The sequence below is a fragment of the Aristolochia californica genome, unplaced genomic scaffold (genome assembly GCF_029961685.1).
Source record: "Aristolochia californica isolate CCGP_79_NKW_82.1479 unplaced genomic scaffold, dmAriCali1.0.hap1 SCAF_12, whole genome shotgun sequence".
In the NCBI taxonomy this organism is placed as follows: domain Eukaryota; kingdom Viridiplantae; phylum Streptophyta; class Magnoliopsida; order Piperales; family Aristolochiaceae; genus Aristolochia; species Aristolochia californica.
The window spans coordinates 18,038,105-18,053,026 of NW_027181793.1; the positions used below are offsets into that span (position 1 = coordinate 18,038,105).

At 44.4% G+C, this 14,922-nt stretch overlaps 1 protein-coding gene across 1 annotated transcript in view; it reads right to left on the reverse strand.

The window, feature by feature from the left end:
• Positions 1 to 14,922, reverse strand: part of LOC137945749 (splicing factor SF3a60 homolog) — a 70,303-nt gene that overhangs the window by 40,136 nt on the left and 15,245 nt on the right. The window contains exons 4-5 of the mRNA XM_068791747.1: positions 3,675 to 3,817; positions 3,449 to 3,545 (exon numbers count right to left, since the gene is read on the reverse strand). Of these exons, the coding sequence (XP_068647848.1) occupies positions 3,449 to 3,545; positions 3,675 to 3,817 (240 nt within the window). The remainder of the gene's footprint in view (positions 1 to 3,448; positions 3,546 to 3,674; positions 3,818 to 14,922) is intronic.

The following is a 14,922-nucleotide window of genomic DNA, read 5'->3' on the forward strand; positions in this document are numbered from 1 at the left end:
TCTGATATATCAAGCAAAGAATGTTGGATGGCTTAGACCCGTATCAGCCCAACCGGAATATGACATACTCATCGTGCAATTTGTTGATGACACACTCCTCTTTGGAATTGGTATGATGGAAGAAATTCAGAAAACTAAAACACTCGGGCAATTCAAGTTATCTTCTGGCCAGAAAATAATTTGGTAAAAGACGACACTCTTTGCAGCATGGCCCTTCAACTTGGTTGTTCAGTTTCTGCGTTGCCTACTTCATATCTTGGATTACCTCTATTTGAATCCAGACCAAGGCACCAACTCAGGACTCCAGTGATTGAAAAATTGGAACAGCATCTATCTACATGGAGAGGGTGACTTTTGTCTAAGACTGGAAGACTGATACTTCTCAACCAGTGCATTGCAAGAATCCCGAACTCCTTCCTATCCTTCATACCTTGTCCCACTACTATTTGCCAAAGGATTGAATCATTACGTAAAAGATTTTTTGTGCTGTGGGTCTTGTGGAGACTTTAAGTACCACCTAGAGGGATGGAATGAAGTTTGTGAGCCTAAATCTCAACAAGGCTTAGGAATTCAGCTTATTCGAGATATGAACAAGGCACTCTTCTCAAATCACTCTGGAGGTTCAACTTCTCTCCACACTCTTATCTGGAGGCCTCTGGTCGCTGTCAAGATTGGGTGGACCGATGATTGATGAACTCCTGGTGGTAGACGTTAAAAACTTTCAGCTCTTTGGCACTCACTTTATCCCTTCCCAATCTTCGAAAAGGGATTTGGATACTATGCTGGCAGCGGGGTCAAACTTCGTTTTGGAATGATTGGTGGACAGATAATTGACCGTTATGTGGATATTAAGCTCTGATGAGATTGAGCACCTGCCATGTTTCCACTGTTGAGGAATCTTGGACAGAAAATGCCTTCTGGAATATTCAATTCAAAAGGGGATTAAACGAGACTAAAACCCAGCTAGCCTCTAATCTCCTCAATGAGCTTCAATCAGTCGAAATCCGTAGGCACAACAAAGAGAGGATTATTTTGATGCACAATGATAGTAGTTTGTTTTCGGTCACTTATGCCTACAATGTTCTCAATGGTTAGATGACTAATGCTGCTCTGTATGGTGACTCTTTGGGCCCTTAAAAGTCGTTTCTTCCTTTCTTGTGCACTCCTCAACAAAATCCTTACGTGGACAATCTGAGATGAAGAGGAAATCAAGCACATTACACACTTAGCCCCCTATGCAATGGGACTAATGAAACTGTCAATCACCTCTTGTTGCACTGTCCTTTTTCTTGGAGAGTGGGGACGCACTTCCTCAATCACATTGGGCTCCAACTCTGCCTTCCAATGGATCTTCTTGCCTTGTGCAGAATGATACTCGCCACCAACGTAATAAAACTTGGTGAAGTCATCCTTTCAGCCTATTTAGCTCATATTCCATGGGGTATTTGGAAGGAAAGGAGCAACAGAAGATTCAGTTGCAAATTCAGAAACGCTGACGAAGTCGTTTGCATCATCATCGGCCATGTCCCCTCGTGGATTCATCTCAGTCTGAGTTTGCCAGCATGAGAATTTCCCCTCTTCGCCTCATCTGGAGTATCCTCGCCTGCATGTCTGCCTCCCCTTGCCCTCTCCTCATGGAAGCTTGGACTCCTCCTTCCATTGGATCTCTTAATCTTAATTTTGATGGTAGTGCAAGTGGGAATCCAGGGTTAGCTGGTTTTGAAGGTGTTGTTCGTGACTCTACTGGTTCCATGCTGATCACTTACACCGGTCCAAATGGGAATCTTGGACTCAACCTCAGGAGAGCTACTTGCCCTTCTTCAAGGGCTCATTGATTTCTTGACCATTTCAGTGATCCTATTACCTTTGAAGGCGATTCCAAAGTTGTTATCGAATGATGTTCCAAGATCGCAGATCCCCTTTGGTGACACTGGGCAGTCCTTCGTAAAATTCTTGACATTGTATCTCTTCATAATTGTGATTGGTTTCATTTACCTAAATCAGCTAATGATGTTGCTGACTCTTTGGCCATGCAAGGAGCCTCCCTATAATCCCTTGTTGTTAGGGGAGTGCTCCTTTAGCTTGCTTTTGTATTCTCTCAATTTTTAAAATAAATTCGCACATCATTCAAAAAAAAAAAAAAAAAAAAAAGTCAAGGCTTTCTTGATTAAAAGAATAGAAAAGCCAAAGATGGTTGCTAGAAATTTCGTACTGAGCAGTGAAATATCCCCACATAAAATCCTAAATAGATAATTATGCCAAAACATATTGGGTTGGACAATCATATTGGGTGTGATATAGTGGATAGGTGACTAGAGAGGTCTACTAATGTTAGATTGTGATATTGCTGAACTATAGCAAACTAGAAAGACTAGTATTGCTAGTTATGCCTCTAAAGATTAAATCCACAGGTGCTATTTAAGCCAATTGAAAATATTGTAGAGAAATTCATAGCTCTAATGTTGGCTGAATTGACTAATCACGTGATGCAATGAGATACTCCTTGGGTTGACGATAAGGACTTCAATGTTATCCTCTTCAATTGTCATAAATCTTCACCTTCACTGTCCATAACCCCCAAGATGTGAGCTTCAGCTGATTTTGATGATGTTCACAACCTTGCAGTCTGGTAGATATCCCATTATCTGGTGCCATTGATTTGGCCAATGGTCAGTCACACCTAACTAATTCTAAGCTTGATAAGCATTTTGTCACTCTGGATTGGTTCGATCTCTATTCAGTAGCTGCTGATCATAGCCTTTCTATGTTTTTACCTTATTCCTTTCGCCAATTTATCTCAATTGTGACCTTTGATCCTTAGGTGCCTTCTCTATTCAAAAAATGTGATCTGCAAAAATTGTTCTTGTCAGCTTCTTCATGAATGGAGGGCATGGCACCCATTGTCACTGCTCCAATGCTCAAGTTCACTTTCAAGTTATAAAACATTAATGGGAGACCAATACTGGAAAAGAGAGACTGTAGGAAGTGTTAACGATAACAAAGTTGAGACACCGTCTCAGATACAAACCACAACACCTTGGAACAGCACAGACCTCTCTCTAATGATCTATCAACGAGATTCACTTGAATCAACCTTGATTCAGTGGTTAAGAGAAGCAGATTGAAGCATTGATAGCAAGTAATGAGTCATGTTTAGGTGGCTAAAAGAAGCAGAGCATTCATATAAGAGGTTGAAGAAGGTAACGATAACTTCAATTCAGATTGGTTTAGTACAAAATTAAAGCAATTTTAGCTCAGTTTTCTTTATCTTCAGTTATTAAGTTTAGTTCAAAATTGATTCATAATCCAACTTTAGCTTCTACGCTGTCCCAGTGCTTCAAATTAAAATGAACAGCACCCACAAAATTAGTTGACCAGGAAAGTGAATTTTGTAAATTGGAGATACACCTTGGGTTACAGTGACCACGTGTCAGTAACAGAGTAATACCTTTGAAAACATTCTGTGAACATCCTGCAAGGGCTCTGTTTTCTGGAAAAAGGATACTAGATACTCTAGAAGATGATCCAAGTATTCCCTGTATTGCCTGCAGAAACATTTTATTGAGAATGTCCATTAATAAAGATGGTATAAGAAGCACCTTTCCCCTTGATTTTGAAACACAAACATATAGAGAACCAACTTTTCTCATCAATCAACTAAACTTTAAGCTGACCTTGAAAATTTCAGATTGCGCTGAATCTCATATGTCTTCGGGAACACATCTAAGAAAGCTGAGTACTCAATGGGCTCTCCAAACTTGGAATTAATGTACTCATTGTACAGTTCATGCAAGTCAAGATACCGACCAAAGGCTTCCTAAAAAAACAGATCAGGATGGAAATCACTACACAACGATTTTATAGACAATAAAAACGGCAAACAAATACAAGTAGGATAACAATCTAATTCTTCTAATCAATCAATCTGTCCTAAGTTCCTTTCCCCCAAGGAGCTGCCTTTCAGATATATTAATGAGATCAAGAACTTATAATGATTAATTACCATCTCTGAGACATATTTACCTTGTTGCCTCCTTTCATATGAGTGGAGACCCCAACAATAAACTACTATGATTATCTGTGTATCACAACAAATTGTTATTTAGGGACTCCTATAGGTAAGGATATCACTTTTTTTTTGAAACGTATAGGCAAGGATATCACTACAAGTTATTTTTTGGGGACTCCACTCATAGGCAAGGAGGAAACAACTTCTTGTGATTAATTATCTTTGTATCTTCTATTTTGTATGCAAAAAGCCTGGCCACATCCTTCCTGCCTAAAAAGAGGGAGTGGAGTACCCAGCTAATTCTATACATATAAGTAGTCTAATATCAAGCAGTTTGGTTTGAAAATGTGCTTCCTTATGCAGTTAGTGCCTTCAACAATAACTGGGATTGAAAAGTGGAGTTCCATTTTGGCGGTCCAGTTGGAGATAAGATGAAGAGCTGTGTGTGGGGAAGAGCAAGAGGAGGGGAAAGTGTGAGAAGGCAATCACAGGCCCGATAAAGGGATCCACCAAGAGGCAGTCCCAAGCAGAAGGAAAAGAAATTGGAAGTGAGATTCCTGGTCTCCATCTGGGAACTCCCAGCTGAACTATGGCACGGTCAGGTAATTAATACCAACACAACTGTCTTCAGAAAGGTGATCAATCAAGATTAGAATACGTCTATCATGGCAAGAATGGACTTAGCAGAGTCTACATTATGCCCAACACTAGATTGGGCACAACCTTCTCAAAATCACCATGGGCGATCTCTTCTTCTGGATCAGGATTACATTTACGGACTTCAGCTCTGGCTGGAGTCCAGCCAATGCTCCTGATCTTCCAAAACGACAAGTCGGAGTCCGACTGAGCAGCTCAACTCTGCCAACCAACCACCAAGTTAACCCTGATTCACATGACTCGGAAACCAGTGACTCGCCCAATTCCCTCCCTACTTTTCACTCAAATTCGAATTCAAGTCACTATCTTCCCATCCGTACCCCTATCACCACCTAACCTTCTGACCATGCTGACAGGCACTCATCAGACCAGCCAGCAATGACCCCTCACGCCAACTTCCAAAAATTGTGACATACCTTGCAAGCCCCTCAACCACCTTACACTGCTACTGCTGACTTTCCCAGTCCCCCAACCCAATGGTGGGTCAGAACTTAATGGCGGTCTTATCTTCCCAGACAGTCAACCAAACAAAAGCTGGTGCTCACCTGACCAAGATTCCAATGCCCAGCCACCCAGCCAACCATCGATGCATACTCTGATCAAGAGTCGCATGAGAAGTCACTCTCCCATCAATGCTTCAAACTCCCTGCCAACCCAATTAATGTTTCTTTGGACACCTAGCAAGTCCACCGTACCACTACACACACTACCATCTCTCCAACCTTTTCCCTGTCTAACCCAAAGAATGCCCAAGCTCCCTGCCATAGCCCTCTCGGCCTTCCCACTTCAGGTATGGAAGACCTCCCATCTTCACCACCCCACCTCAGCCACCTTTCTAATTTACACTCTAATCCACACTCTCATTCTGAATCCGCCACTACCACAAAAACTAAGTTTCCTAACCAAAGTGCAGCAGTGGCCGCCTACTCGGACTACCAAGAAAATGCCTCTCCCCCTCTCCTTGCTACCCACCAGAAGAAAGGAAAAGGAGTTCAAATAAGGTTCCTCCTATTAAGTTGTGGAGTCTAATTAACGCCTTACGTAGAGTCAGCACGCGGATCACTCCACGATATATTGATTGTTGTTTCATTAAGGGTAATTTTGGGATTTCACACTTGTATTTCGATTGCCCTAGTTTTTTCTTAATATTTGGGGGGCACCGTCATTAGGGTTATTGATGATCATGAGGTAGTGAGAGAGGTTGGAGAAAAGTATAGGGAGTGCGATTTTCTCGTGTAAACTTCTTCATCATAGTGAATGATTGCAGCAACGGAAGGACAGAACGTAATCCCACCTTGAGGCGAACCTATATACACATTGTGTATTCGTGCTTGATTATTTCTTCCTTTGTAATTATTATTGCTCTCAATAGTATTGAATTAGGATGTCTAATTCCTAACACCTCCATGGGGAGTCTAGCAACCCCAACCAATTCCAAGTCGACGCCACATCTGACTTTCTTTTCCCGCCACCAGATGAAAGATACCACAACCTTGTGGTTGAACTTCAATCTGAAAAACATAAGTATGATGATGATACTGAGCGCCAAATGATGGAGTTGGCTGAGATTATGGGGATCATCTACAAAGGCAAGTTACTTGGAGACGCTTACGACAAAGAGGTCACCAAAAACAAACCCAAAAAGAAGTGATCATCTCCTCATGAAATGTCCATGAAGTTGGTCCCAATGGAAGAAGGCCACAATCAGAAATCTTCTAGCCTCCAACAGATCCACCAATGTCATCCTCCAAGAGCCCAAGCTCAATCTATGAGCAACTCGATTGCGCATGACCTCTGGAGCTGCACCTCCCTCAACTGGATAGTGCAGAATGCAATGGAACACTTGGGGGTATGTTAATTCTTTGGGACTCCAACCTAATTGATGTCCTTGACACTAAACATGATTCATTTTCCATCACCCTCACTCTTTGTGATCGTTGCTCCAGGAATGTTTGGTGCCTCACAGGTAGGCTTGGCATCGGGTTGGGTTTCACGGGGAACCCGACCAGACCTGACCCAACCCAAAAACCTCAGGTTAAAGTTTCGGGTTTCACTCCACGGACCGGGGACGGGGCAGAGAAAATAACCTGTCAAGTTTCAGATCGGGGATGGGTTTTTCCAAACCGTACCAGCAGGGACAAGACGGGGATATAAAACGCGGTAGGGACAGGTTGAGGATGAGTCAGGTTACAGGGATGGAGCAGGGATGTGTCGGGTTTACAGGGACGGGGCGGGAATGAGTCAGGTTTAAATCGGGTTTACAGGGACAAGGCAAGGACGGTGATCAGGTCAGATAAGCTTTGATATTTTGAGTTTTTTGGGGATTTTTTGGATTTAGCTTTCGGGGTTGGGATCTAGGGTCAAGTTAGGGTTCCAGAAAACCCGACCCCAACTAACCCGTGCCCACCCCTACTCGCGGTGTCTAAGGCCCTACAAGATTCTGTGAAAGACAAGCCTTCCGGGATGACCTTTCATCTCTCACATAGCAATGGAGTCACCCCTGGCTATTTACAGGTGATTTCAATGTCGTTCGATATTGCAACGAGAGATCACCTCCAACCCCACACATCTCCTCCTCTATGAGTGGCTTTCACTGATTTCATTACAAGTTGTGAGTTCGACGAGATTAGCACTTGTAGCAAATCCTTCACCTAGTCCAATGGATTTTCGCAACCGATACTCCAAGCCCGATCACCTCCATGCTAATGGTGATTGACTATATGAGAATGATTTCAGTCGTGTCCTCAACCTCAACCACGTTGGTCCAAATCAAGTGGCCTATTCAGCTGGACACCAAGGCCAGCAAATGGAGAGCCAAGCCATTCAAGTTTGGAATTCTTGGCTCCTAGATAAGGAATTTGACTGCCTCCTTTCTGGTCGGTGGTCCAACGCCTCCACATCGGCGCCTTTGGGTGGAACCTCCCCCAAAAACTCAAGGCCTGGTCTTCAGACCACCGTACTGCTACTGCTGACGAAAGATCTTCGCTCTTATCCTTGATAACTCGACTTGATGAAATGGAACAGCAACGACCCCTCTCCCTTGTCGAATTTAGGGTTTAGGGATGGTTGGCTAAAGGAAACGGAAATACCAAGTTTTTCCATATTGTTGCTTCAGCCCGACAAAGTGACTTCATTATGCATCAACAACGAAGTAATCTCAGACAGGGCCACCATTACAAACAACATTATTAGTTTTTTCCATATTTAAATACCGAAGAACGCCTCATTCAGCCCACCATTCAAGGACTTCAATTATCCAAAATCTCAATGTGTCACCTCACCCCTAGAGCTCCCCTTCTCCACTAAGTAAATTGAAGATTTTTTATTGGGAATGCCAACCCACCATGCCCCTAGCCTAGATGGATTTAGTGGGGAATTCTATCATAGATGTAGAGTGGCTCTCAAGGACGATATTGTCTCCATGATCCACAAGGGGATCACCTGTCGGGCGATGAGAGCCTTCAATATTGCCCTCATCCCCAAAAAATCCGTCATGGAACACCCCCCGAGACTTCAGGCCCATCAGTCTTGTCTCCAGCCCCTACAAGATAATTTCTGAAATCCTTGCCCATTCTCTCAAGACCACCCTCCCCACTGTCATCCAAGGGCAAAGTGCTTTTATAAAAGGCCAATCCATCCTTGACTCGGCTATGGCAGCACATGAGCTCGTTGACCACTTTAAGCGTTCAAGAAGGCCTAAAATCATTATCAAGCTTTATCTCAAGAAGGTTTTTGACCAGGTCACTTGGCAATTGTTGCATGACATCCTTGATCGCATCAAATTAGAAGAGCGCTAGCAATTTTATATAAGAAGCCACATTTCCTAGCCTCTTATTTCATTCTCCTCAATAGAACTAGCTACTTCCGAGGCACCAGAGGTAGCCACCTGGGAGACCCCCCCTCTCCCTCCTTGTCTTCAACCTTATTGTTGAAGACCTCTCCTCCTTGACCTACTCAGCCAAGACTGCTGGTTGGCTCTCCCCGGTTGATGAGTAGTAGGAGTTTGATGTCCCCATACTACAGTTCGCTAATGACAATCTCTAGTTTGGCGATGACACCCTCAACCAAGTCAAACAAATTAAGGTTCTCCTCGGGCTATTTGAAGTCACAACTAAACATAAAATTAACTAGCAAAAAACTAGTATTATGGGATACCATACCACCACGGGGGCTCTTCAGTCAATTGCTACTTGTGTTGCATGTTCCACTGCTGCTCTGCCCACCACGTATCTAGGACTTCCACTTTTCGACAACCGCCCTCATAAAAATTTATGGGCGCCTTTGGTCAAGATGATGAAACATAGACTTGCAACATCACGAGGAAGGCTCCTATCGAAAGCAGGCCACCTCACTCTCCTCAATTCATGGTATTGTTGGGCTTCCCAACAGTACGACCTCTCCTTCCTCCCATGTCCGATTTCCATTTGCCATCACTTCGATCACATCAAAAGAAGATTTCTTTGGAGGGGAGCAGACGACGGCTTCAAATACCACCTCATGAACTGGAAGGAGGTTTACCAACTGAAGGCTCTTGGAGGTCAGGGCATCCGTCTCACCAAAAACATCAACCTGACCCTCCTCCTCTAGTGACTTTGGAAGTTCAACACCTCCCTACATGCCATTTGGAGACCCATGGTTGTTTTAAGACTCAACTAGGGGACGCAATGGTGGACTAGTGGGAGGTCGTGCCATAAACTCTCCCATATGGCGCTCTATATTCCTTTTGCTGCCTACTTTTGCAACAGCCATGAGGGAGCAACTTTGTTGGGAATGGCCGTCACATGCAATTCTAGATCGATTGGTGGAGAGGATCCATGCCTCTCAAAGACCCCTACCCCTCATTGTCAGCCTTAGCCGCAACCCATCCATTTATGTGGCTGATTTGTGGGGGCCCAATGCTTGTTGGAACCTTCGCCTAAGAGGAGGTCTTAATGATGCCAAAGCAAATGGCGTTTGCTCCCTCCTGGGTGACCTTTGCTCAACCACGATACAAAGCTATCCTGAGGACAAGCTTGTCTAGAAACACACCAATAGTGGTAAATTCGTGATTGCTTCAGTCGACCTCTACCTTTTTGGTTGGGTGTAAGATCTAGGGCAGCACCATGCAGCAATTGCATGGCACTCTCAACCCTTCCCAAGATTAGATTCTTGATTTAGAGCGCACTTCTCAACAAAATGTTGACTGTTGAGAACCTACGAAAACATGACAATATGGGACCCACTATCCATTGCCCTTTGCGGCCTTGGTGAGAAAGTGTCTCCCACATGCTTCTTCACTGCCCTTTTGCTTGGAGAGTCTTGACTCAGTTGCTCAACCTCATCGACCTCTAACTCTAACTCTTAAGGAATTTCATCTCCACTTGTCATCAGCTCCCCAGGATCCCCCTCCCACACCTAGGGAAAATTCTTCTTTCAGCTTGCCTAAGCCACATCTCTTGGGGGCTCTAGAGGGAAAGGAACAATCATCGTTTCAGCTTCAAATTTGCCAGTGCAGATGAAGTTGCTATTAGCATTATTAGCCAGATCTCCGCATGAAAATGTCCCTCTACAGCAATTGACATTTTGTTGCCCAGATGTTCGCCCCGTGCCTCACCCCACCCATGCATAAATTGAGCCCCCAACCACCGGGCTTTCTCAAGCTCAACTTTGATAGTAGTGCTCTTGGCAATCCAAGACCAGCCACCTTTGGAGGGGTTATCCACAATCCAGATGGTACCACCCTCTTCTCCTATTCAAGTCTTTGGGAACCTCGAACTCTACTTCTGCACAACTCATGGCCTTCCTCCAAGGTCTCATTCTCTTTTGAGACTATACGATGGGACTTCTCATCATTAAAGGTGACTCCAAAGTGGTGATCTCTTGGTGCTCCTCCCCCATTTCCGAGTCCCCTTGGCGCCACTAGAATACCCTTTACAATGTCAAGGACATCTCTTCTTTTCTTTCTTGTGTATGAATCATGTTTTGAGATCAGCCAATTCTTTGGCTAACTCCTTTGCTAAGTGTGGAGTTTTTGTTTTTTAAGAACATTTTTAAATATCATGCAATAATATAAATTTTTCTTTGCAAGATTAAAACTCGTTGGAGGAAAATGGAAGAGCGAGTGTGATGAAGAGTAGAGGAAGAGCAAGGAAAGACAAGAGCCAATGATCAACGGCAGGTGAGACATGATGCCTGGTAGAACAGAATCAGAGCGAGTAGTTGGGATTGTGTCAAAGGGAAAACAGTGGACTCTAGGCATCCTTGCTCGGACAATAACACTCGGGGTGGCTCACCTGAGCTAGAGACGAGGACCCGCCAAAGTGATGTTCAGAGGACCGAAGAAGACGACGACGGCAATAGTGACTGAACGACTGTTCAACAAAAAAAGAATTGCATCACTAATCGAAATGGCTTCAAGTTCTACGGAAGCACCATACTCACCATGGCTGCATTGGAACAGGAACAAGGAACGATCATCCAAATTACAATAAGAAACGAAGACAAGTACTCCTTCATCTTCGTCCTGAGAATAGCGCTATCATCCTCTCAAGGGGCACTATTCAACTATGTAACCTCTGGTTCAGGGTCACAGACACGCGAAGGAGCTCGGGACAAGCTACTTCATCTTCTACCCTTCTACTATGGAATATCATGGTAAGAGGGAATGCAAAATCATTTAGTGCCTTGGAGATCTAATCATGGCACGTCTTTACATCCCTGAGCATATTGTATCTCACTATGGGGGGCACCTCTTCCTCAATTGTCTACAGGATCTCTCACCACCAACCAACCTCCTGATAAAGCAAATACCCAACCCCCCCCATCCCTCATCGTGATACTTAGAGCAACCTTCACCTCTACCCCCGCCTTCACTTTCTTTACCTCTTTTCTCCCCATGCCACCCAACTCTTACTGCCCCTGCAGATGATGACCCCCCACATCACCCCAGAATTAACCTTCCTCCTCGGTTTCTCTGCACTGGGCGAGCCGAATTGTCTCTATCTTTGATTGTAACCCCTGTTGCAATGGACCCACAATTGCCAACTAGCTCACCACCCAACTGCAACTCGAACATCGACCCCGCCTCTCTTTCCTGGGACGCTTCGAATGGCTTGTCCATTTCCGCTCAGCCGATGATAAATCCATGGCACTTAACATCTCTCCTTGCTCCTACACTAGCATGTCCAATATCAAAATATTGTCACTATCACCTCTTACCAGTACCTTTGGGCAATGGATCCACGTGTGGGGCCTTCCTACGAATTTTGGCAGACCACATTTTCAACACCATCACTACTATCTTCGGCATACTGATGAACCTTGACAACGCTACAACCCAACAGCATCGAATGGATTTTGCCAAGCTCCTCATGAACCCGAGCAGACACTAGTAGGGGCACTTTCCTCAAGATCATTGTCGATGAAGCTTGGATCTAGATCTAAGTCACTGTTGACAACCTTGGCGACATCCGACACTCAGACGGGAGTTGCAACTTTTCTGAACTCGACAGCCAATGCTACGACTCACTGTGTCATAATTGTTAGAAATTCGACGCCCTAATTCCAAACTACCTAGAGAAATAATAATCATCGGGGAAGAAAGGAAAAGCGAACATGAAAATACAACAAAAGATTTATACAGGTTCGCCTCAAGGTGAGACTACGCCCTGTCTTCTGCTATTGCAGTAATCCACTATGACGAGGAAATAGTTTACAAGAAAAATCGCAAACACTTACAGGTGTTTTCTCTAAACTCTCTCAGGCCGCAATAGATGATTCTCCACGATAATAAAACCCTAATGGCAGCGCCCCAAATATAAAGAGGAAATTAGTACAACCGCAGTACAAGAGTAAAATTCCCAAACTGCCCTTAATGAAACAGCAGTTAACATATCGTGGACCTTTCGGGGGCGCTGCCCCCGAACCACTGGGAGGGGGGCTCCCTGCCCCCTTCCAACCCCCACGGCAACCTTACCGCAAAGGTCAATCCGCGTACCGACTCAGCGTAAGGTGTTGATTAGGCTCCACAACTTAACAATAACCAAGTCATGCCACCCTTTTTTTTTTAAATAATGCTGATTTTTATTAAGACAAAAACTGAAAAGAGCAATTTACAAAGGAGGGAAGCCTTCCCAAACAATGAGAGATTGATGGGAAGTTCCGAATTTTGCCAATTTATCAGCCAAAGAGTTGGCTGATCTAGGAATGAGATTCCAATTACAATGAGTAGAAGATACAATGTCAGCAATGCTATCAGTGATGGGCCAGTGGCGCCAAGGGGGGAAGTTGTCTTTGGAACACCAACTAATAACCATCTTCGAGTCGCCTTCAACGATTAACTTGCCATGGAGACAATCCCTGAAGATTTGGAAGCCGAACAGTAGAGTACTAACTTCAGCAGTATTAGAATCGGCAATGCCCACTAGACCAGCATAAGAAAGAATAGGGTCTCCATTGTGACCTTTGAACACACCACCTACTCCAGCCGGCCCAGGACATCCAACAGCACTACCATCAAAATTCAGCTTAATACAGTCACAAGGGGGAGGATCCCAGATGGCCATACTCGGAGTTCTGCTGGGGCCAGACATATGAGCGATCAAATTCCAATTTTCCCGAAGGGAAGCCCCTAATAAAGTGGCAAAATCCTTCTTTGTATGAAGTCAGCTCGAGATGAGGCCAACGACATGAGAAGCCGTGTTGTCTAAGGTGCTAGCTTTATAGTTGAATCTCCGATTGTTCTGCTCGAGCCAAATGCACCATGGAACATGCGCAAGAAAGGCCTAAAGTATTAACTTGCCCAGTCGAAGAAGGAGAATCCCATCCCTGCAGCCCAATTCAATCCCTTTTTTTGGTATGAAACATTGTAACCTGCAGAGCAGCGGCTTGCCACTTGGCAAGTGAGGCTTCTCTCCAATGCCGGAAGACTCACTTTACCCAGTTCTTGCATTCCAAGGCTTCCAAACTACTACTTATCCTTCATGTCTTGTCCTATCACAATCTGCAATCGTATTGAAACCATTATGAGGTGGTTCCTCTGGAGGGGTTTAGACGACACTTTCAGATATCACCTTGTTAATTGGAAGGAAGTTTGCACGCCTTGATCTTGGGTAGCCTTGTCATTCGACTTAACAAAGACATGAATTATACTCTATTGCTTAAATTATTTTGAAAGCTCAACAATTTCACAAGTAGCCTATGGAGTCTCATGGTCGCCTCGAAACTTCAGTGACATGAAGATTGGTGGATTTGGGGGGAAGGCGCCATTTGGAGCATGTCCATGCTATGGAGATCTTTCTTCGCCCTCCTCCCTATATTTGAATCAGCAATCCGCTTCTTTTTTAGGAAATGGGTGCCGAATCCAGCTTTGGAAAGATTGGTCGGAGCTAGGCCCATCAAGGAACAACACAACACTCTACTCCCGATCACCTTATGCCAAGACATATCCATTGCTGACGCTTGGGACTCTAATGCTTGGAATCTCAATCTCAGACGTGGTCTTAATGAAGATGAAGCCTCAGATGTTTGTCGCCTTTTGTTTGATCTCAACACCATCAAAATAAGAAACCACATCTCTAATAAGATGATTTGGCTCCCAATGAACAATGGTATCTTTTTGGTCTCATTGGCTTATGCTCACATTGGGTGATGGACCTCTAACAGCGCTGAACATGAAGCCACTATTACTTGGAAGTTTTTAGCCCCTCATAAAATCAGATTCTTCATATGGGCCACTTGTCTGAATAAGATCCTCACTGTAGATAATCTTCATAGGCATGGCGGTCTTAGCCCATGCAGACTTTGCCCTCTCTACAACATTGAAGATGAGAATGTCAGCCACCTCCTCCTCCACTGCCCATATTCCTGGTGGGTCTAGATGGCCATTCTTTAGAGTGTTGGTGTTCAAGTTTTTCTCCACATTGACCTCATTGGGACTTGCCAACTCATCTTGGGGACATCAATCCCAAATATTGGCTAGCTCCTCCTTTTCCACATGCCTCGCCCACACCCCATGGTGCCTTTGGCTTGAGCGAAACAACCGAATATTCAACTGTAAATTTGGGGGTGTGGATGACACTGTCAGCAGCATCATTGGGCTCATTTCCTCTTGGCTTCATCCCAGGAAGGAATTTGTTTCCCTCTCAAATGTTCCCCTCCGGATTAATTGGTGTGCTCTTGTCCACATGTTCGGCCCTCCCAGACCTCCCGCCATGATAGAATGGAAGCCTCCTCCTTTGGGCATCATCAAACTCAATTTTGATGGTAACACCCTCGAC